Source organism: Megalobrama amblycephala, linkage group LG1, assembly GCF_018812025.1.
Source record: "Megalobrama amblycephala isolate DHTTF-2021 linkage group LG1, ASM1881202v1, whole genome shotgun sequence".
Classification (NCBI taxonomy): domain Eukaryota; kingdom Metazoa; phylum Chordata; class Actinopteri; order Cypriniformes; family Xenocyprididae; genus Megalobrama; species Megalobrama amblycephala.
The window spans coordinates 46,019,757-46,043,983 of NC_063044.1; the positions used below are offsets into that span (position 1 = coordinate 46,019,757).

At 37.9% G+C, this 24,227-nt stretch overlaps 3 protein-coding genes across 31 annotated transcripts in view; 1 reads left to right on the plus strand and 2 right to left on the minus strand.

Annotated features, from left to right (window-relative positions):
• The first annotated feature begins 72 nt into the window (after positions 1–72).
• Positions 73–17,475, plus strand: fmnl1a (formin-like 1a). 2 transcript variants are annotated; one of them, XM_048196500.1, is made up of 26 exons: positions 73–920; positions 4,273–4,356; positions 6,157–6,243; positions 6,398–6,471; positions 7,294–7,377; positions 7,563–7,706; positions 7,868–7,979; positions 8,085–8,161; positions 8,245–8,338; positions 8,871–8,945; positions 9,030–9,140; positions 9,278–9,430; positions 9,528–9,629; positions 10,720–10,990; positions 11,103–11,351; positions 11,447–11,571; positions 11,857–12,059; positions 12,140–12,374; positions 12,464–12,532; positions 12,613–12,693; positions 13,878–14,007; positions 14,166–14,329; positions 14,423–14,524; positions 14,736–14,834; positions 15,542–15,647; positions 16,806–17,475. In XM_048196500.1, exons 1-26 carry the CDS (start codon positions 756–758, stop codon positions 16,868–16,870), a joined length of 3,261 nt encoding a protein of 1,086 aa, XP_048052457.1. In that variant the 5' UTR covers positions 73–755; the 3' UTR covers positions 16,871–17,475. The 2 variants fall into 2 exon arrangements, with proteins under 2 accessions (XP_048052457.1, XP_048052466.1); XM_048196509.1 differs by having other exon boundaries at positions 9,281–9,430.
• LOC125272027 (signaling mucin HKR1-like) lies at positions 17,349–22,212 on the minus strand. The gene has a single exon (XM_048196575.1). The coding sequence runs from the start codon at positions 22,210–22,212 to the stop codon at positions 21,655–21,657; it is 558 nt and encodes a 185-aa protein (XP_048052532.1). The 3' UTR covers positions 17,349–21,654.
• Positions 22,213–22,335: 123 nt separating this feature from the next.
• LOC125271916 (SRC kinase signaling inhibitor 1-like) overlaps positions 22,336–24,227 on the minus strand; it is a 132,993-nt gene continuing 131,101 nt past the window's right edge. For 26 of the 28 annotated variants that reach the window (XM_048196278.1, XM_048196328.1, XM_048196362.1 and 23 more), the window contains one exon: positions 22,772–23,122. In XM_048196278.1, the coding sequence (XP_048052235.1) occupies positions 23,099–23,122 (24 nt within the window). In that variant the 3' untranslated portion in view covers positions 22,772–23,098. Of the gene's footprint in view, positions 22,475–22,771; positions 23,123–24,227 lie in introns of those variants that run through there. The other 2 variants (XM_048196287.1, XM_048196487.1) reach the window with 1 other exon arrangement.

Genomic DNA, 24,227 nt, shown 5'->3' on the forward strand with positions numbered 1-24,227 from the left:
TCTCTCTGTCTCTCTCTCTCTCTCTCTCTCTCTCTCTCTCTCTCTCTCTCAGTGCGAGGTGCAGGAAGCTTGATGCTTCTGCTTTTTTCTGTGGTTTCCTCCTGCTCTCAGACAAGCCTCTTTCATTTCTGTAACAAACACCAGTGTGCTTGGACAGGTGCCTTTGTGTAAACTTACCAACATCTGTATTTTCTTTTGAAAGAAACTTCTGTAGGCTTGATCAGAAGGAGTGGAGTTGTGAGAAAGATGCTCCAACATCTGAAGCACTCACAAGAGAGGCAGACACCTGAAGAAAAGGCCCGTTACACCGGTAATCAACACACTCAGCCGTACTGAGAGACTAGAGGAGCTGAGCTTTTACAGGACCTGAATTTCCTTCATAGTGAAAGTGTTAGAAGAGGCCTTTCTTGTTCCTTTTTTGACTAAGCTAGCCTGAGAGGATCACCAAGTGTTTTTAGGAATTTTCTGATCGTGAGTTTGATTTATTCTGAATTTTCATCTTCGCTGAAAGCTTCTTCACAATCAATTGCATCGTCCTGGAATCAGTTTTGGTTTAAAAGGTGTCCGACACCATGTCCTAAAGGAGTCCATGTGCTTCCACCTACACTGGATCTAACTGACTAGAAAACTTTGAACACTTCAGTGGATTTTAACCTGTGGATTGTGGAGAGATTCATCTGGGTTTATCCTGTTGGGATTGTCAGTGATTGATCCAGAAGCAGTTCAGTATCCTGGAATTTCTAAGGAAAGTTGTGATGGGTAACGCAGCTGGCGGGTTGGAGCAGATGGAGGGGCAGGAGGCCAAAGGCTCAACGGGAGGGATAAACCCTACTCCCTCCATGCCTAAAAAGAAATGTGCCCCTCCTAAACTACCCATGCCCCCTGAGGAAGAGCTAGAAGAACGCTTCAGTGTGGTTTTGGTGAGCTCTTTATACACACGCATGTTATATAGCACAACAAAAGCAGCTAACCTTGACACTTCCTGTCAGCCACTATGTTAGGATGTTAACATTGGTTTGTCGGTATTAAATTCTCTGTCTTTGCATTTTGGAAACATATACAGTACTGGGCAAAAGTCTTAGGCATGACAATATTTTCACCCCCAAAAATGGTTTTAAGCCAGTTATTTATATCTTTTGCTGTAGTGTATCAGTAGGAAATATCAGTTTACATTTCCAAACATTCATTTTGCCATTAATTGTAATAATCCAGTGAGATTTCTGAATACACAAGGAGTCTGACTACAGCCGGTGCTCCACGTGGAGATCTGATCTCACCATCATCAAATCCGTCTCACATGAAGAAACAGGAAAAACGTAGACAGACTAAATCCAGGAGAACTGTGGCCGTGTCTCTAAGATGCTTGAAGAAACCAACCTGCAAAGATACAGTACTGTGAAGAGTTTAGGCACTTGTGTGAAAATGCTGTAAAGTGAGGATGCTTTCAGAAATAGATTTTATGTATCAATTAACTTCTATTAACTAAATTAAAATCAATATTTGGTGTGACCACCCTTTGCGTTTAAAACAGCTTTTGTCCAGCTTTTTGCGCATTGTTTTTCAGGTATCTTTACAGGTCGGTTTCTTCAAGCTTCTTGGAGACATGGCCACAGTTCTCCTGGATTTAGTTTGTCTCCGTTTCATCTGTTTCTCCATGTAATCACAGACAGATTCGATGATCTTGAGATCAGATCTCCATGTGGAGCACCGGCTGTTGTCAGACTCCTTGTGTATTCAGAAATCTCACTGGATTATTATAATTAATGGCAAAATGAATGTTTAGAAATGTGAACTGATATTTCCTACTGATACACTACAACAAAATATATGAAAAACTGGCTTAAACCCCTTTTTTGGAGGTGAAAATACTGATGTGCCTAAACATTTTTGTTGATCCTGAAACAACATTCCAATCAACCAATCAGATTTTTTTTTAAAGTTTACAGTTTACAGTTTATGTGAAGTTTAGGTTTATAACCGTGATTCTACATCAGTGTTATTCAATCATTTCCTTATGATTTTAGGGAAAACCTTTGGGTAGGGTTAGGTAGGTATATTGTTAGGACTAGGATGCTTACAGGATGCTTATAATATAAGCATTTCAAAATAAATGCAATCTTCAGTTACACTTTATTTTAAGGCGTCCTCGTTACAGTGTAATTATACATTTAAGTACTGAGTAATATCAATGTACTTACTACAGGGTTAGGGTTAGTTGCATGTAATTATGTACAATTTATAGTTATTACCATAGTAATGTAATGTGTACCAAGGACATTAAAATGAAGTGTCAGTCTTCCACCTGAAATGGGAAATTAAGTAACATTTGGAAAAACACTTCTGACTTAATGCAATCCGATCACTGTCACATTAGTTCACATGGGCTTTTGGTACAGGAACAGGCAGTAGTGTGATGAAAAATTAGGCAACTACTTAAGAGAAGTCATAAGACAAAAAGAGGCCCTATAATCTTGTGATGACTGACCTTTGATTCGTCTTTCATTTCAGTGCAAGACACAAAGTGTCAGTTGCTTATCCTCTTAGATATATCATCACGTTTGTTGGGCAATTTGTTGGATCAATTAACCGATGTTGAACAGAAGCACAGTTATTTGGTTCCACTTAAAACTACAAATTATGTATGCCTCTGTCCATCTCAGAGTAAATAATTGTGACTTCGCATGAATGCACCTTTATATGTCCCAAATGTGACTTTATATCTCACAGTATATATCTTACTCTGAGCTAGAAATGGGCTAACAAGAAGCCATTTGATCCTTCTGATAAGACTCTTATTGGTCTGACTGCATTTGTTACGTATGACTGCTCAGACGGACACAGTCAGGCTGCTCCAGGCCCTTTGATGAGCGGGACTCTAAACCCGTCATTACTGCTGAGGTATGGGGGTTAGCGACATCCAACAGTTTTGTTCTGGACCCTTTGAATTCAAGCGACAGCCTTGTTTAGAATATGAGAATATAAAACCAGTGTATGCCAATGGATATCACACATGCTCACAGTCATTTCCTTATTACAGGCTACTTCCATAAGCCTTGTACATTTGGTGCATTATATATAATATCAACTTAATCTAGTCTCCACTTCATTCACTCTTTTGTTAAGTACCAGTAGACCACAGTTAGTCCCCCACCCTATACCCCACCCCACCCTTTTCACCCTTCTCTCTCTGTTCCTCCACTAACCGCTTAATGCGTTTCTAAATGTGCTTTCACTCTTTGTACACGCAACCTTAAAAAAATAACCCTGCTCAGAGCGGAAACATCTTACTGCTATAGGAGGAAACACCCAAGAGCACAGTGTTTCTACACTGAACACCTTTTTTTTTTTTTTAACGAACCACACCCTCTTAATTTGGTTAACAGGTGCAATTTCAAAAGAAAATATGAAACATAAATCTAATGGTGGATGTTTGTTGCTAATAATGTGTTTAAAGTGCAACACATGAAGCAACTCAGCCCTGTGCCATTTTTCAGGAAGTCACATTGCGTCAGACTGAAGACTGACAGCATATGATCTTAAAGAGAAAAACAAAAACTTAAGGGTAAATAAATAATGAGATATGTACTTAACATGATAGTTCACCAAAAAAAGTTTACTTACCGTCATGTCGTTCCAAACCTGTATGACTTTCTTTCTCTCTTCTGTGAAGCAAAACAGAAGACTATTGACTTACATTTTGACTTTCTTTCTTTTTTTTTTTAATAAGTCATACAGGTTTGAAATAAAATGAGGGTAAATAGTAAACTAAATGATGACAAGATTTTCATTTTCAGTTGAATTATATCCTTTTAGTTTGGCTAAAGAAGGAACAATAATTGCATCACACGTTTTGTAATGTAGACAAGAAGTCAGTCACATTTGCTTCTCATGCATCAGAGATAAACGGCGATCATCGTTACATATTCATGACATAAAAGGCAAATCGGATGTTATTTGAAACTGTGGAAAGAGTTAACCAGCTGCAATATATCAGTCTCCTTCAAAACTCATCCTCAGACTTTTCCATGTTATTCCATACTCCAGAATTCAGATGTTGCCATCGACATCACAAGCTAATTAGTATTATAACACTGACAACAACTTCTTTCCTCTCTCTTGCACAGTTTAATCCTGGTTCTGGATTATGTATCACTGGCGGCAGTAATTAAATATCCAGTTTTTGATATCCAGTATTATGGGTGTAAACTCACATTTTGTGTTTTTGTTTTTTACTTTTGCACTTATGCTTGCACTTATAATTTCTCTTCTCAGAGCTCCATGAATCTGCCTCCTGATAAGATGAAGCTTCTGAGTCAGTACGACAATGAAAAGAAATGGGAGCTGGTTTGTGACCAGGTGAGATACTATTATTGTCTTCTGTCAATCAAGTTTATGTATTTAGTTGTTTTTTTTAATAATGACAGCAAAGAAGAACTGAGAGTATGCCTACATCTTGATCGTTTCTCCCATTTACTTCTCATTTATGGAGTGAGACATTACTCATATTGAAATACGTAATGAATTACTCAAATTGAAATATGTAACTCACTTTATTTTTGAGTAGCTTTTCTCTGCATTTTTATAATACCCTGTGTCTGCAGTGTAGGTGTGACCTTTTAGAGGAAGTTGTCTGGTAGACTATATTGAGACACACCAGAAGCTTAAATGAGATCTGTACACTGAAACAAATATCAAAACCAAACTTATACAAGTTATATGAGGACTGTAACCGGGGATCATATGAGGGTATATTGGGGGATTTTTGCATGATGAATGCAACATGTATTACTCTAATCATACATATATCAGAGAAAATATTAAAGTGTCTCTAGTGTTTATTGAAAAATGCCTCATTTAAATGATGTATCCTGTTTTTCTTGTTCTGTTTTGTGAGAAATTAAAATACAAGTTGAGGCATTTGTAGTGATCTGTTTTAGAGAATGCATCAGGCTTAATATAGCCTATAAGAAGGAAAAAGCACAACAGTGGTTGACTGAAAAAAACACAATAGTGATTTTTGCAAAGATGTATTTTTATATGTACGCATTTTATTTTAATCGTTCGATGACAGTAAACCATGATGCAAGTGTGTGGTTAAAGCAGATGATGTAAAGATTGATATCAGCACATTCAGACACTTCAAGAGGAGAGAAAGAATTAGAAGGAAAAATTAGAGCAGCGGTATGAGGTCAGACTCTTAAGGTGGTGAAACCATGTCTACGCACTTCCTGTGTTATTATTTGTGTCTCTATGACAACTTGTGGAATGCAAGCTTTGTAACTTTGCATGCAGAGAGTTGCTATGGCAGCGTGCGCACACAACTATTAACTATTATGTAGGCTATATTCCACCTTCAGTTAAAATAAAATTCCAACTCAAATAAAATGATAGCAAGTTTGGGTTTGGTTACTGCTTTTGAACTTTCATTTCATCAAAGAATTCTAAAAAATGGATCATGTTTTCCACAAAAACATTAAGCAGTGCAACTGTTATCAACATTGATAGTAATAATTACATGTTTCTTGAGCAGCAAATAATCATATTAGAATGATTTCTGAAGGATCATGTGACACTGAAGACTGGAGAAATTATGCTGAAAATTCAGCTTTGTTATCACAGGAATAAATTGCATTTTGAAATATATTAAAATGGAAAACCTTTATTTTAAATTGTAATAATATTTCACAATATTACACTCTAAAAATGGTGGGCTAAAAACAACCAAAGTTGGGTTGAGATTGGACAAACCCAGTGGTTGGGCTAAATGTTTGCCCATCATGCTGGGCAGTTTTAGCAAGCAATACAGTAATTTTTAAACAATAGTTGAGTTAAATAAAACTACCCAGCAGGTTAGGCAAACATTTAACCCAACCGCTGGGTTTGTCCATTTTCAACCCAACTTGTTTTTTTGTTGTTGTTGTTGTTGTTTTTTTTAACCTAGAGTGTACTGTTTTACTGTATTTTGATAAAAAAAAAAAAATTAAAAAAGCAGCCTTGAGGAGCATAAGTGATTTCTTTCAAAGACATTCAAAAAGATCTTACCGTCCCCAAGCTTGATATTATTTTAAAGAGCATTTAAATATCTTCTACAAGTTCCCATCAAAATGGCGGCAAATTAGTCCATTCATTGTTTGTCTTTCTCCCAATGTCTATTAGGAGCGTTTTCAGGTGAAAAACCCTCCCTCAGCTTACCTGACTAAAATCAAGAGCTTCTACCAGGACCAAGGTGGAGTGGTGCGCAGGGTCAGTACTGTTCTGCTCTTTCCCTCAACACCGTACAATTCTCATTTCTCTTTTACCCCATGTCAGTGCTGACTCCCACCTGTGAAAAATCCCAGTTTAGAGTTTTGATGTGAAGTGAATGATTGTCTGTCCCTCTGTAATTCCTTCTCCACAGTTCAAGAAACGTGTGCAGGAGTCCACTCAAGTCCTGAGAGAGCTGGAGATCTCACTCAGAACCAATCACATTGGGTTAGTGGCAGCTTTATTTTCTTGATTCACTGCTACTCCTGAATACAACTGAAAGATCATTTTGAACCTGAGACATTTCAAGATAGGGCTGCATGATAATGGTTAAACTAATTATCATGATTATTTTGGTCAAAAATTAGGTTACACTTTATTTTGATTGTCCCCTTTAGACATTCTGTTACCTATAGGTAGTGTTGTACTTACATGTCAACTAACTCTCATTAGGGTATTAGTTGAGTATTAGGAGACTGTTAGGGTAAGGGTTAGTAAAATACGGGGTTAGTGGAATAAGTTGACATGCACTTATAGTCAATAGAATGTCTGTTGGGTGACCATCACAATACACAATAGTCTACTAATACTCTAATGAGAGTTAGTTGATATGTGAAATGCTACTTATAACAGAAAGTCTAAAGGGGACCATCAAAATAAAGTGTTAATAAAAATTACAATTGCAGTTATTTATCACAATTGTTTTAATTTGAGAATTTGTTGGAAATTTGTTTTAAAATTTCTTTAGAATTATTGTATTCAACGCAGTACAAAGTAAGCAAGGTTTATTTATCCTTATTTGGTAAAACCCTAAGAAGCTGCTCTCAAAAGTTAGAACAGTGAAATTCCTAATAAGAATTACAATGATTCCAAACTATGTTTATGTTTTCTACTTAAACAACAAAAAAGACTTTGTATTGTAGCACTTATATGTTACATAAAGAGGTTGTTGCAAACAGATGATTATGCTTAAATATTCGAGAGAAGCAGAAATTGTGATCACCATAACTGTGCAGCCTTATTTCATGATATTTCTTTTATTCTTTATAGGTGGGCTCAGGAATTTCTCAATGAGGAGAACCAAGGCTTAGATGTCCTGGTGGACTTCTTGTCGTATGCTCAAAGTGATGCACCGTATGTTTATTCTGTCATTACTAACGTTTCCCACAAACATCATCTAATGAGTTTGCAGTAATTGTCCAAGATGATTTTATGACTAAATCTTAGATTCTGAAAAGATGCAACTAGAATTCACTCGCCACATTAATCATGTCAATATCAGTGACTAAAAAAAATCAGGTTCTTGATGTGTTTCTCAGGTTTGAGGTGGAATCTGTGGAAAATGGCAGCTCCGTTTTAGACAACAGGAGGTTGTCAGAGAGATCAGTGGAGGATCTAGCCAAAAATGTCAGTCATTCTCCAACACATGGGATGACCAGAGCAGCACGTGCACTCACTGTCCGGTTAGTCGCGCTACAACACACCCCAAAATACAGGGATCACTGCTGGCTATAAGGACTAAAATCAAGAAACAATGACGTTTAGATGTTCTTCTCAAGCAGATACGTCTATTTGTTCATGTTAAGTGCTCATCTTTTGTTCATTCTGTGCTTTTCCACGTCAGAATATCTTCCTTGGCCCATAGCAGAAAAACTATGCGAAATGCTCGATTGGCCAGTCAAAGAGATGATGTTCACCTCTGTATTATGTGTCTTCGTGCGATCATGAATTATCAGGTATGTAGGAGTGAGGAGCATATACAAACGCAAGACACAGCTTCTCGGAAGATAATTTTAGAAGAACTTAATGTGATTCATCTGTTTTTTTTTTTTTTTTAACAGTCTGGGTTTAATTTAGTCATGACGCACCCCAGATGCGTCAATGAAATTACACTTAGTCTCAACAACAAAAATCCCAGGTAAGAGTGTTTTTGTAGTGTATGCGATTTGTGTGTGTTTGTTGTGTGAGTTTTTGTAATACACTTCAATACTCTGTCCATAGGACTAAAGCTCTGGTGCTAGAGCTGTTGGCGGCAGTGTGTCTGGTTAGAGGAGGACATGACATCATCATCTCAGCCTTTGACAACTTTAAAGAAGTAAGATGACTAGCCTTTCACACATGTACATACATTTTTTTTTTTCTTGTGGGATGCCCTCAAAAAATGTTTTGTAAGATTTTGCAGTTGTTCAAGATACATTTTAAGAAATCAAAATCTGCCCAAATGTATTCTTTCAAAACACTGTAATAAGTTTTTATCTCTCAGAATTGTTGGAAGAAAACTCTTGTATTCACAAAAGCTGCATTTATTTGATCAGAAATACAGTGAACACTGTAATGTTGTAAACCATGATAATTTCAGAATTCTTTGATGAATAGAAAGTTCAAAAGAACAGCGTTTATTCGAGTTACAAATTTTTGGAACATTATAAATGTCTTTACTGTCACTTGATCATTTTAATGGACCTTGTTGAATAAAGTATTAATCTATTTAAAAAAAAAAAAAAAAAAAAAAAAAAAAATCTTACTGACCCCAAAACTTTTGCACAGTAGTGTTACATTTTGTAGCTTAGATTATTGTGGGTGTCTTGCTCATCACTTACCTCTATGTGTGGCGCACCTTCTCACAGGTGAGTGGAGAGAAGAACCGCTTTGAGAAGCTCATGGAGTACTTCATGAATGACGACAGCAACATAGACTTCATGGTGAGCATGGGCGTGAATCACATTCATTTTCAGTTAAAAAAAAAAGATGACAATTGATTTTGAACTATGTGTTTTTCTTCACAGGTGGCTTGCATGCAGTTCATAAACATTGTGGTCCACTCAGTGGAAAACATGAACTTCCGTGTGCATCTTCAATATGAGTTCACTCAGCTGGGTCTTGACCAGTACTTAGAGGTCAGTCTAGTGTTCAGCACATAAAAGCATGACATACAACTTTTACACAGGATTTTATATGTTTTGTGTATTCATGAAGCTGCGCATGATCCTTCTGATGTAACTCATAACTGTTTGTTTGTATGCGTGGGTGTCAGCAGTCCCTAAAGGAAATGGAAAGTGAGAAGCTGCAGGTGCAGATTCAGGCGTACTTGGATAATGTGTTTGATGTTGGAGCTCTGCTGGAGGATGCCGAGAATAAAGGGGACATAGTGGAGCATGTAACAGAACTGCAGGAGGCCAATGCACAGGTTAAATATACACTATCCACACAAACACATGTGCACATAATCATCTACCAAATGACACACATGCCTTATATTGTAGGTGTGTATTCTTGTGTTGTAGCTGAATGCAAGATTGCAGGAATATGAGAATGGAGCACTGGAAAAAATGGCAGAACTTGAGAAACAACTAATGCAGGCCACTAAAGAATCAGCACTGCTGAAGGTACCAAACTGCATTTCTCTCTCTCACACTGGCTGCATACTGATCCATACTATATACTATAGCATACTATAGATTAGAAGTAATGTGTCCCAAATCCTTTTTTACACAGGTGTGTTTACTGTTTAGTGCGTCAAAGGGGCCCAGATATCATATTTGTGACGGATTTTTATAGTGTGCATCTACGAATGTTTTTTTTTTGGTATAATATTGCCCACAATTTGTCCGTGTTTCTCCAGTGCGGCATCAAGACACAATTTTATGAAGTTGTAGCATGGCCCAATATGGGAAGGCTGGCTCACGTCATATTTAAAATGACACTGCAAAAATAGTATTTGTGTCTTGTTTTCCATAAAAATAATCCTTATATAAATCCAAAAAAAAGAAAAAGAAAAAATAATGATATAAAATGTCCATCAACATGGATTTACTTGTGTAAAACTGAGAAAAATAATACAATAAGACTTGTTTCAGAGAATGTATCTTTAATAAATATCTTAAATATAATATAAATATGTATCTTTAATAAATATTAACTTTATTTGCTCTTACCCCACTGATAGATGTTTTAACATAAATCTAATAAAAATTTAATTTTGATTAATGAAAAATAAATTCAAGACATATCCTTTGAAAACTTTTGTCTTATGTAAATAAGTGTTTTGTTTTAGATATTTAGATATAAAATATGCTTAGTATTTTAACTAGAAATAAGACCAAACATATAGTCTATGTATCGGTTTGTATACTTACCATGCCAAATGCAGTACATACATGTACCCCCGGTTTCACAGACAAGGCTTAAGCTAGTCCTAGACTAAAATGCAGGTTTGAGCTGTTTTAACTGAAAGCAACTTGTCCTGATATATCTTAAAATATGTCAGTGCCATTGTTTTGTCTCAAGATGCACACCAGTAATGTTTTTTTCTAGTGTACTATTATAAAAACTACTTAAATATCCTAATTGAACTAAGGCCTAATCCTGGCTTAGGCTAAGCTATGTCTGTGAAACCGGGCCACAACGTACTTAGAAATATCAAAACTGGGAAACAGTCACTGTCTCACTCTAAACCTTTACCTGTGCGTGTAACAGGAGAGCTTGCGAGAGTCCTGTACCCAGGTGAGCACTTTGCAGCAGAGAGAACGAGAACGAGAGATTCAGAGGGAGAGAGAACGAGAGCAGGAGCGTATGTCACAGCCCTCACAGGTAGAGAGAGAGAAGGTGAGTGAAAAGGAGTCCAAACTGGAAGGGAAGCTGAGGGAACTGCAGGATAAAGGTTTAGTCCGACTGGAGCGCACAGCCTCTGGAAGCCTGGACATTGAAGTCATTCCAGTCACCGTAGAGAAAATTGTCACTCAAACAGGTAAGAGCACTTCTTGAAAAGTTCTCCATTTGGTTAGCATCTAGTGAACTGAAAATGTTTACCTTAAGCTGGCTACCTTGATGATAACATAGCATCTGTTTTATGTTCACAGTGACTGTGTCAGGTCCTGCTTCTCAAGCCCCGCCCCCTCCAGCTGCAGCACCTCCTCCACCTCCTCCACCTCCTCCACTACCTGGTGCTGCAGCACCTCCTCCTCCTCCTCCTCCTCCACCACCACCACCTCCTCCTGGAAGTGGAGGCATTCCGCCTCCCCCTCCTCCTCCTCCCCCTTCTGGTGGAGGTCCACCACCACCCCCGCCCCCACCTGGCTGTGGGCCACCACCCCCTGGGAATGAGACAGGTGAAGGGGCAAAATATTTTACAATTAAAGAAATAAGCATACAGACAGCTTGAACTGGGTGACCATATATCCATCTTTTCAATTGTTTTACACAGGACCCAAGGCACGCAAACCAATTCAAACAAAGTTCAGGATGCCTCTGTTGAACTGGCAGGCTTTGAAGCCCAATCAAGTGACGGGAACAGTGTTTAGCGAGCTGAATGACGAGCAACTGTTAGGGGTAACAACAAAGAAATCCTGCATCTGAACATTCTGTCATCATTTATTCACCCTAATGTTGTTCCTGTAGGACTTTCTTCAGGAGGACAAAAATAATTTTTTTGAAGAACCTGTTTTTGTTCTTGCAATGAAAGTCAATGAGATACAAAATAACACTGGACCCTATTCACTTTCATTCTATGATAAAATATTTCAAAATATCTTTTTTTTATGTTGCCCAGAAGAAAGAATGTCATAGAAGTTTGGATCACCTATCGATTAACCTATTACATTTCCTCTTTCTAAGGAGATAAATATGGATCTGTTTGCGGAGCAGTTTAAGACCAAGGCCCAAGGTCCTCCACCAGATATTTCTAAGATCAAGGTTAAGGTAGCTGAGAAGGCCCCCAGTAAGGTGTCCCTACTAGAGTCTAACAAAGCCAAGAACCTTGCCATCACCCTCCGCAAGGGAGGCATGAGCCCCAACGACATCTGCACAGCCATTGAGAGGTATGTATCAGCTTAGGGTTTGCCTGTTAACATCAAACTGGACCAGCATGGAAACTCCCTTCTCTCTGTCTTTCTCTCAGATATGATCAACAATCTCTGAGTCTAGACTTCCTGGAGCTTCTGGAACGTTTCATCCCATCAGAGTATGAGATGAAGTTACTCCAGAACTACGAGAAGGAAGGGCGGTCACTAGAGGACCTGAGCGATGAGGACCGTTTCATCAGCCGCTTTGGTAAAATCCCACGCCTCGCTCAGCGAATCAACACCCTCACCTTCATGGGGAACTTCCCTGAGAGCGTGAAACGTCTGCAGCCGGTCAGTTCGCATCACAGTTTGGCTGTTGTGCCTGACATAATGCATATGTTTTATTCAAAAATCACCTTTTTTCCCACCTGCTTCTCTAGCAATTGGATGCCATCATTGCAGCTTCGGTGTCCCTCAAGTCTTCATCAAAGCTGAAAAAGATGTTAGAGGTGAGTACACTGCATTTGTGCTCAGATTTTTTAATGGCATGCTCCTTCAATGAGGCTCACTTGTCAATGTCCTGCTTCAGATCATCCTGGCCTTTGGGAACTACATGAACAGCAGTAAAAGAGGAGCAGCATATGGGTTTCGCCTGCAGAGCCTTGACCTGGTGAGTGAGCTTGTGGATTGTAACTTCATGTTTCTGTTATGCAGGGCTTCAGTATTATGTATGCAGAATGTTAAAGAGATAGTTCACCCAAAAAATGAATATTCTGTGATCATTTACTCACCCTCAAGTCTGTATGAATTTCTTTCTTCTGCTGAACACAAAAGAAGGTATTTTAAAGAATACTGACTTCCATAGTATGGGGAAAAAAAATACTATGGAAGTCAATGGGGCCCATCAACTGTTTAGTTACCCATATTCTTTAAAATACCTTCTTTTGTGTTTAGCAGAAGAAAGAAATTCATACAGATTTGTATGTATCAGACTTGTAACAACTTGAGGGCGAATAAATGATCTCGGAATATTCCTTTTTGGGTGAGCTATCCCTATAAAGGCCTAGGTGAGACTTTTGGGAAGCTCTCTTTGTATTATGAGATGGCTGAACTTGCACATAAAGGCCCAGTTTCACAGACAGGGTTTAAGCTAAGCCAGGATTAGGCCTTAGGGCATATAAGTAGCTTTTGTAAAGGTACCCTAGGGAAAAAAAAGAAAACATTACTGGTGTGCATCTTCAGACAAAACAATGGCTCTGACATATGTTAAGAAATGTCAGTGAAAGCTGCTTTCAGTTAAAACAGCTCAAACATGCATTTTAGTCTGGGACTAACTTAAGCCTTGTCTGTGAAACCGGGGGAAAGACCTTTGATGTAGAGGCCTTTGAAGCAGAAACAAAGAGGCTAATGGACTCTAAAGGAAACCGGGATTGAAACTTGTCAAGGGTATGAAAACTTTGCATGATAATCTTCTGTTGCTGAGGGGTTATGAATATAAATTTCTCATAAATTCCCTTACTTCTGTCAGATTATCCTTCCTTTACCTCTGCAACATAAAAACATACACCAATCAATCTTTTTAATTATAACTTTTTATAATGTATGTTAGATGTTATAGAATATACATGTAATATTTTGAATTAGTTTTCATTTTAATGTTATTTAAAAGTTGTATTAATTTTTAAGCTGATAATTCCTTACTGATAGTGGATATTTACCCAGAATAAAAACAACTGAATCTGCTTCTGTTTTTACATTTACCTCTATTAATACCTTCTACCTTTGCAATAACTTAATTATCTCTGTACCTGTCCTTAGTGGCCACAGTAAAACTCACACTCTCATGTCTTTCAGCTGTTGGACACAAAGTCCACAGACCGCACACAGACTTTGTTACACTTCATTGCGAATATGGTGCATGAGAAATACCCTGAACTTACCTCCTTCCACACTGAACTGCGCTTTGTAGACAAGGCTGCACTGGGTAAGACATATACAGTTCTAATGATACAACAACTATAGTTAATATACAGTTACAACACATACATCATATACTTTACATACTATAAATATGTGAAACACAGTACAATCATTGCTTATCAATTATTAATGTAGTGTTTTTTCTTTCTCTTTTGCTCTCAGTGTCTTTGGACAGTGTGCTACAGGAAGTGAGGTCTCTGGAGAGAGGGATGGAAGGAACCAAGAAAGAGTTCCTAGTGCAGGATGACATCCCAGCGCTGAAAGAGTTTGTTAAAGCCAACAGTGACATATTAGACTCACTTGTTAAAGATGGCAAGAGCGCACAGGTGAGACCACAGGAGCATGTATGCAGACATGCACATAAACACAAACTATTTGACAAACTAATTCTTGCTGACCTTTTCTCTTCTGCAAACAAGGAGGCGTACACGTCTGTAGTGGAGTACTATGGAGAGAACCCAAAGACGACGCAGCCTTCCATGTTCTTCCCACTCTTTGTCAGGTTCATCAGAGCTTATAAGGTGAGAGATACAGTCCAGCTATTGAACATGTTCATGTCAAAACATACACTTATTTAAAGCTGTTTAATCATTTACATGCTTAGAGGAATTACTTGAAGTACGTAAAGTAATAAAATGTGAAATAAGCATGTTAAATGAGCTGAGCTCTATACAAAGATCTGCACCATTTGATTATTAATTACCATGACGGTGTATTATTGTCACACAACAGCAAGCGGAACAAGACAATGAACAGAAGAAAAAACAGGAGATTGCAGCAGAAGAACAGGCGGCCCCTTCCCCAAAGAAGAAAGATGGCACCCCTCAAAAGGTTTATTTACAAATATTATATTATATATATATATAATCAATTAACACTGCTATTGTCATTTTTTACAAGATGGACAAAATTTATCAAACAATGTTAACATTCTGATATCTAGCTAGCAAAAGGACAATTAAACCTTTTATATTTAGTACAAGTTTTTAAAATATTACAACATTTTCCATGTTTTATAGCGGTTGTACCGAATGACCTGATGTTTCGGGACATGCGTATGAGCAAGTGAAAATATGAATTTTTCAAATAGTTAAGAGAGTTAGTTACTTTGCTTCATGACCATGTGCTCCTTTGCATGTGTCTGAATGATGTCACATCCGGTCACATGACTTGATTCAAAACGGTCCCTTTATATTGGTTACTCCGAATGACATCAATGAAATTATTTTTTCCAGACATTCTTTCTCATAACAAAGCAACGACTTAATTTTGATTCAGTAAAAAAGATCTAGTTTTACTACCTTACATACTTTGGATGTCATATCTTTGTTTTTTATTATTATTAAGGCCTCTGGACAAAAAAAAAAATGACCCATGTCATTGACTCACATACATACACATATATATATATATATATATATATATATATATATATATATATATATATATGCACCATTTTATTTTGTTTAAATAAAGCAATGACTGTAACTGCACTACTGAAGTTATTCCCCTGAAAAACTTTCTCCTACTCTGATCAGGGTCCCATGATGCCCAAAATGCCTCAGATGGACCTGATTGCAGAGCTAAAGAAGAGACAGGTGAAGCCCCAAGTCACAGATGGAGCCATTGAGGGCATTATCACAGGTAAAAATGTGTTACAGACTTACAAATTATACCATAAACACTTTCCTTAAAGGTGCCCTAGAACTTTTTTTTTACAAGATGTAATATAAGTCTAAGGTGTCCCCTGGATGTGTCTGAAGTTTCAGCTCAAAATACCCCATAGATTTTTTTTAATTCATTTTTTTAACTGTATATTTTGGGGCATAATTAGAAATGAGCCGATTCAGGGTGTGTGGCCCTTTAAATCTCATGCTCCATGCCCCAAGAGCTCATGCTTGCCTTAAACAACATAAAAAAAAAAGTTCAAACAGCTAATAAAACCCTCAAAATGGATCTTTACAAAGTGTTCGTCATGCAGCATGTCTAATCGCGTAAGTACAGCGTTTATTTTGATGTTTACATTGATTCTGAATGAGTTTGAGGCTGTGCTCCGTGGCTAAAGCTAACATTACACACTGTTGGAGAGATTTATAAAGAATGAAGATGTTTTTATGAATTATACAGACTGCAAGTGTTTAAAAATGAAAATAGCGACGGCTCTTGTCTCTGTGAATACAGTAATAAATGATGGTAACTTTAACCACATTTAACAGTACATTAGCAACATGCTAACGAAACATTTAGAAAGACAGTTTACAAATATCACTAAAAATATCATGCTATCATGGATCATGTCAGTTATTATTGCTCCATCTGCCATTTTTCGCTGTTGTTCTTGCTTGCTTACCTAGTCTGATGATTCAGCTGTGCACATCCAGATGTTCTGCCCTTGTCTAATGCCTTGAACATGGGCTGGCATATGCAAATATTGGGGGCGTACATATTAATGATCCCGACTGTTACATAACAGTCGGTGTTATGTTGAGATTCGCCTGTTCTTCGGAGGTCTTTTAAACAAATGAGATTTACAAAAGAAGGAGGAAACAATGGTGTTTGAGACTCACTGTATGTCTTTTCCATGTACTGAACTCTTGTTATTTAACTATGCCGAGGTAAATTCAATTTGTGAATCTAGGGCACCTTTAAGATATACTTTTTATGGTTTAAACTGGCAAGGGTGATTTGCCGCCTAATTCAACTATTCTATATTCTTGGTCACATTACATTTAATATATAATAACCTAAATGGTAAGACCCCTATTATTTTTTTTTTTTTTTCATGTGTCTGTGTGTTATTAGATTTAAGAAATTCACCCTACAGAAGAGGTGATGGTCGGAGAGCAGCTCCACGACAAGATAACTGAGGGTTACCTTAAGACACTTCTCTCCTTCTCACTGGACACTTCTGTAAATAAAAACCTGGACTTATTCTTTATATTGTAAAACTTTTTCATTCTGTACATTGAGTAAATGACTCTGGCAAAAACACATTCACAGATAATGCACACAAAGAGTCACACTAACAAACACATCACATGTTCTGAAATTGAGAATCTGTTAAAAGCCATCGTAATGTAATTGTACATAAGCATAAACAATTTTGTACTATCACATTTTTTTTTGTGAATGTAAACAATTACTTGAGATTAAATGTTCATATTGCTTATGAAACTGTGCTCACAGATGAAAACAGTACTTTTATACAGCCTATATAGGAAATACACATTTTTAATTTTACAATTCTTAAATAAAGGTAAAGGTTAAAAAAAAAAAAAAAAATGTACAGTAGTTTATCATTTATATATATCATGCTCTGAAAGAAAAAAAAAGACTCAGTGGAAATGTTGTCATAGAAGAGAGCTGTACTTTATTAGACACACAACCACAGCAAGTATGTACAAAAGGTCTCAGCTCTCAACATTTTCTCACAGAAAAGAAAAAAAATAAAGTCACATTTCTCACAAAGTTATCATGGCATTCACACTGACAAATTAATTTCTTTTTCTTCTGTATCTAGGTGTTTATATATCTAATTTGTATATAGAGCGATTCAGTTGGTACATTACTCTAGTCTAGAGATGGGAGGGTCACAGCGTGGGTAAAGGGCTCGCACCGTTACTGGAGCGTTGATGGTCAGAGCTGAGTTTAATCTGCTCAGTCATTCAGTAAAACACACTCAGAGCTTGCCAATCAAGTCTGGTTACCACATCACCACAGGTTACAGTAAGACTGGACATGCCTGAGCCACAAAGAAATCAGACATATAAAAAGTAATTTTTTTCCTATTTCGACTCTACAGCTGTGAACCTCATATCAGTGCACTCACTATTATCTCTGTTGACTCTTTAAAAAACAAACAAAAAAAAAAACCATGTAGATAACTTTGTTTTTTAAAATCATCTGCACCGTGCGATTGCTCTTAGAATGTACATGCATTGCTATAATTATTGTTTTTAGTATTTTTAAACTTTTAATATATACCTTATAACTCCATCTTTAAATAAAACTTTTTTTTTCTGGACATAATTTTGTAGGACTCTAATAATTAAGCTTTTATTTACATGTTATAGTCTTATTATCTGTCTTTTTTTTTTTTTTCTTTTACTGTTTTGTAGTATTTTATTACTATTGTTTGATGTCAGAATTTTGTAACATCCATACATCCATGTAGAAAAATCTCACTTAAGGGACTAAAGAGCTCTGGTAAAATATTCTACATAAAGACGTTCCTTCATAGACTATTTAACAAATAACGTGCTTTCTCCAAATTATGTTATTTTTGGCCTAGTAAACCAGATATACTGTAACTAGCAGAAGCATCCAGCTCCTCCTATTTCCTGCTGTCTTTCCGGGGGGAAAACTCTAACCTGTCAAAATGTGCAGATTTTGGCAGAAACGCTTAAGTTTAGTTGAAAAAGGCATTTGTTCATTGTCTCAATTTAAACATTTGTTTGTTAGTAGAGTCTCACGGTGGAACTATACTTATAAGCAAAGAAGTTGCAGACTTACTCCCTTCCACTAGAGGACAGACGAGGGCCGTGCCATTTCATTTACAAGTTGTTAATTTCACGCAAAGCAACAAATTAACACTTAGCAAATGACATTCTCAGGTCACGATACAGATCATTAGAGCTTCATAAGTATCAGCAATAAACCAGATTTGACCCAGATCACATTACTTCAATTCTTGGCTGGATAGAGGCTTTTTTCTTTTTCTTTTTTTTCTTTTTCAGATTCACCCAACACTTGAAAACTCATAAAATTATAATTAACAAAACTAATCAACCTGTGGTTAAAATGCAGATATACATTATACATGAACTGGACTGTACAGAGTAATATTTTAAACTCAATATACAAAACACTTCTCTTATGAATAAATCATTTTCTAGTGTGCTATATATTTCCTCAGGATTACAAAAACAAAAATATGTACAAATAAATCTCAGTTAATATAAAATCAACAAAAAAAAAAATATACAAACGCAAATCTTGCATCATACATTTTTTTCCAACCGTGTTGAGTGAAAAATAAATGACTAACTTTAAAGATATCACGTGTGAGCTGATGTCTTCTGAGAGAAAGATCTTACTTTTAAAAAGGGAGATTTCACCACATTCCTACACATGTGCATTGCAGTCTCTGAGGGGGTCAAGAAAGTCTTGGCTCACATATTTCTACCAATGGCTTTACTAAGAGGATGAAATGTACTTCCTGACAGGAAGTGCTGTAGATTCGTAGCCTCTCCATTCAAGCATGAAACCCACTTCTCGTTTCTGAGAAATCGTAGCCACAAGGGTAACGTTTTGATCGTTTGAGTGTGCTCACTGCAGCATGAATTGCTAAATTCGTCTCGTTTGCTATTTTGTACTAGCAGTTTTGTCTGGGTCCTTAAATAGGCCTTTAGCAGCAGAGCTGCGAATATGACGCTTACTGGGAACTTTCCAGACAGAGAGAAAAATCAAGAAAAGTTTCAATCTTTTTGGACAAATGTAATTTTAAGGAGTTAGCAAAGCAGTGAGCCACCTGGTTGCTCAACTTTTTGTGTTACTAGCAGATACAGACATGAATTCAAATAAAGCTTCATTTTGATCCTTCATTGACAAAAGTTAAATTCAAACAACACCATAGTCAAGCCATGCCTTAAATGAAGACGTTTCCATGCATGTAACAGCCTACGCTTGGCCTTTTTGCCTCTCGCAGTGCCTCCCCATGTGATTCATTGTGAATTTCGGACATGAATTACAGGCCTATTTGGCTGCGAGACACGGAGTAACACCACTAATCTCTCTCTCTGGCCATTTACTCTCGCTGTCGACCTAGTGCTTAAGCCATTATTTTAAACCCTGCATCACGAGCAATCAATTTCACACATTCGTTTCGTTAGAAAGCTGGAAAAATCTCCCCTTTTGCTCCGTTCAACTCATTCTTTTCACATTTAAATTCTCTGAGCTCAAACTGCAGGTTGTGTGGCATTGATAAATTCACAACATAGGAATACACTTGTGAGAAAGCTTTAACATTGTGTGTCTGTGTGTGTCATGAGAACTGGAATGAGAAAAGATGATGAGTGGGCATAACCAGAGCCTCAATGACCAAAAAACAAAACCACTCAGTATGCAAAATGTGTGACATATTTGTATCCCCACCCAAGGTAATCATAGACAGTCACACAATTACCTTCTTACAATGAAAATGAATCTTAGTGTCTGTGGCTTTGATAGACAAGCAAGGAAGGGTTTGATCAGCTCATTAGGAAAAAGGATGAGTTGGAATGCTCTACCGCACAGATGTCTTCCACTCAATGGATCATGTCCCTCAGTCCTTACATTGTGAACCTAACCATCTGTTTGTTTGTTCATTTTAAATTGGAATTAAATTTCACAATCTGGGAGGCCAAAAGGTTAAAACAGCTTGTGCCGAACATTTGATGATTGTCAGATCATTGTACTTTCTCTAGCCTCTAAAACCTGTTGTGCTTCTTTTAACGACAACTAGGGAAGTTTCCTAAATATATCCTTACATAGAAACTGTGACTAATAAGAACTTGAAAAAACAGCCCCCAAACCATTTCACAATATCCTCAGGTGATAGAAAGTAGGACTCCAGTTTCCAACAATTCCTCTTCTGCCATGACAACTTGTTAAAGCAAACATGTAAAATTGCTGTTTGAAGACCTATTTGAGCGTAAATGAAAATAACGCTTGACTCTTAGGCAGTGCATGTGCATTAAAAGGATATTTTACACAAAAATGAAAATACTGTCATTTACTCACCCCATGTAATTCCAAACCTGTATGACTTTCTTCTGTGGAACACAAAAGATGATATTTTGAAGAATGTTTTTGACCACACAAATTCAGAAAGTAAGTTTGGAACAATTTAAGAATGAGTAAATCATGACAGAATGTTCATTAATGGGTGAGCTATCCCTTTAAGGAAGTGTATAATCAGCAAAATGTTAATCATAGCACCAATTTCAGTTATTTTCTTTTAGCATTACGACTGATAGCCAAAATCTACATTAGAACGAGTGACATTTCCTTCACATTAAGTTTTTGCTGTATTTTTTTTTAACATTCCTTTTGTTGATATAGATATGAGCAATAAAACGTCTCAACAAACACCGACTACTACAGTACTCACTTTCGATTATTGCAACTCTACTTGGTTTTACATAGTCTTACAGTCTTGATTTTACACTTGATGGACATCTACCGAACTCAGCTAGATCTCCAACATGTGAGATTTGGCAAATGAATGAGGGTTTGGGTAAAGAGTCCTTCCCCAGGCCTCCCGTGGGTGGTGTGATGCTGGCTGTGCGGTGGAGCTGGAAACAGGCTGGTGGTGAGTGTCCAAGCCCATCTGTTGGTTGGAACTGGCAGAAATGCATGGTAGGTAGAGTTTACAGTTTGGATCTACTCACAAACTGAAGAAAAGTGGACCCGCGATGCAGAAAGGTAAGTAAGTTATCTGCCTCAGTGCACCACATGTCCGTTATCCGAAAGGCGACTTGGTAGGGATAGATTCGGAAACAAAAGCTACAGAAACTAAGCCCCCAAAAAAACTTTCTTTTAGGTACGTTGCATTTCATCTACTTGTGCTGTCTGCATCCTACATAAGAAACAATTCCAGAAATGTCCTTCCTTATTCCCCATCATCCCGAGTCACCGTCTTGGGTTCAGTCTTGTTCCGCTCCTTGTCAAACTCCAGGCTGTGGATGGCGGTGGGTTTCAGGGCTAGCGAGGACAGACTCAGAGAGGTGAGAGCAGAGGGTGATGAGGGTGAGGAAGAGGACGTGGGTGAGGTTGGAGAGGGAGGGGAGCGACCGTTGGAGATGGGAAGAGGAAGGCTTGAGGAGCTGAAGTTCTGCTCTCTCAGTAACCGGTGGTGTCTGAAGGTGGACGAGAGGAGGAGGGACTCGGCTGAGAGGCTGGACGCGGAAAGGCTAGCCAGAAGTGCTTTGGCCTGGTTGGAGGAGGCCGTCAAGGAGGACAGCGCTACCTCCTGGGGGTACTTCCGCAATCTGGAGGGCAGGTGGCCGGAGAAGCTAGCAGCTCTGGTGCTTGCGAGGAGCGACTCGGTTGTTCTGGCTCTGCTGATGTTCAGACTCAGAGCCTGAGGGTTGGATGGTGAAGGCAAAGTGAGGGGGATAAAAGAGTAGGTAGAGAAGAAACAGAGCATAAAAACTGAGAATAAAGACATTTTGCGAGGTGTTTAAGGTTTGGTTTAGCTGTAATGTGTCATTAATTTCTCCCACAAGACACTTTCTCTAAGGAATGAATGAGGCTCTGGAGAATATTGACTGCATGATGTTTTAGGCCATTTAAACCTATATAGGATCGACTAGGAGGAACTGGGGAAAGGATTGTAGGCTTCAGTGAGGAGATGCTGATGAAGACGACGGAGGAGGAGGTGGACAAGCCTTGGTCAGGTCAGGTTGGTTTGGGTCGCTCACTTCTGCTCACTGGGTCGAGGGGTTGGACGTGAATGGTTGCCAAGAGGGCCGACGAAGGATGGCAGGTGACACGCAGGTAGGTAGCGGTGACAAAAAGGGACAATGCAAGAAAAAGGGAAGGATGGGAGGAAGGAGGAAGACAAACACAGGACAACGTTATTCAGGTTAGGATCATTCATGCATGATGCTAGCCTGGTACACAATTCTATGTGTGGATTTCATCACATAAGGGTGAATCCACATACATTTAAAGCACTCACAATGCACTATGCAAGAACTGACCATTCACAAAATCTTGGTGGGTTTATTGAACATGAGAGTATACACATCTCTATTTCCATCAGTCACAAACACTTTCGGTTCCTGTGTGACAGGATGCTGAGAGTGTTCGACTGAGATCTGCTCAAACTCTAATCAGTTGTGAGGGAGATTGATGGACAGCATGGATAAAAGGAGTGAAGAGGAGTGTGATGGGGATGAAGAGAGAGCCCAGAGAGCCTGGGTCTTTCCACATGACGTGCCAATTATTCCACGCTGATAGAGCAGAAAAAGACTCTCCATCTATTCCTCGCCTATATCTCTCTTCCCCTTTAACCTTCTCCCTCTCTTTCACTTCTCTCACTCTTTTCCTTTTCACCCAGCCTTCTCAAAAAGCCCCTGGAGAACAAAAATATGGATGTAGTTTAATATAGCTACAATTTGAATAAACAATTATAGATATAGATTAAAAAAAACATTAAAAAAATAGATTTTTTGCATTTACTAAATTTGAGAAAATTGATTGTATTTTGCTGTAATGTATTACAGTTTCTACAAAAATATTAAGCAAAAAAAAACTTAAATATTGACAATAATAAAATGAAGAAAGGATCATATGACACTGAAGACTGTGAATGGCTGCTGAAAATTTCACAATATTACCGTTTTATATCACATAACAATATTACTATAGTTCTGATCAACTAAATGCACACCGACCCTAAACTTTTTGAAAAGTAGTGTACATTTAATTTTCTCTCAGTTCACAATTCACAATTAGTCTAATAAAGAAGGGAGAAAAGGTCAGAAACAGCAAGTGAATTAGACCAGTGAAGACTGTTTGAAGTATTTGTGGCGCAGTGTTGATTCACTTCTCATCTATATGAGCAGCCAGGGACAGCAATCATTTGAAAGATAAAGTCTTTTCAGAGTAGAAAACTAAATCGAATGTGGACGAGGCCGAGAGATACAGCGAATGGCACAGCAAGCAGAAAAAAGGAATAAATGAAATGATGAGTCTGGGTGAAAAGATGTGTGTACATAAATGTTCGTATCCATTTGCTGGAAGGAAGGTTAAGACGAGAAGGAGATATACGCAGTCCACTTCAAAGGGAATAATTAGCTGTTACACTGACAAGTCTAAACCCTGATCATATCCAGCTTAGCAAGAGTGCCTATAACAGCAAATATGTTCTCCTGTAATTATAGCTGCAATGAACCCTCTGATCTCACTCGTTCTCTTGCCAATATCTGCTTCTCTCTTCCTTCCCCATAAAAGATTAGATTCTTTTCTAATATTCATGGCCTGTTGAACAGGGGCCAGATTTATTAAACAGAGTAAGGAGATTTACAGCGCAACAGCCTATCTTCTCCTTACCTACAGCACACAGGCCCTCAGCTGTCTGTATATGTATGTGTGCGCGCTTTTTCTCCCTCTAATCCATTTTTCAAACCTCCCCTGTTTTCTCCACCTGTCTCATTTACTTGGCTTATGTTGTAGAGC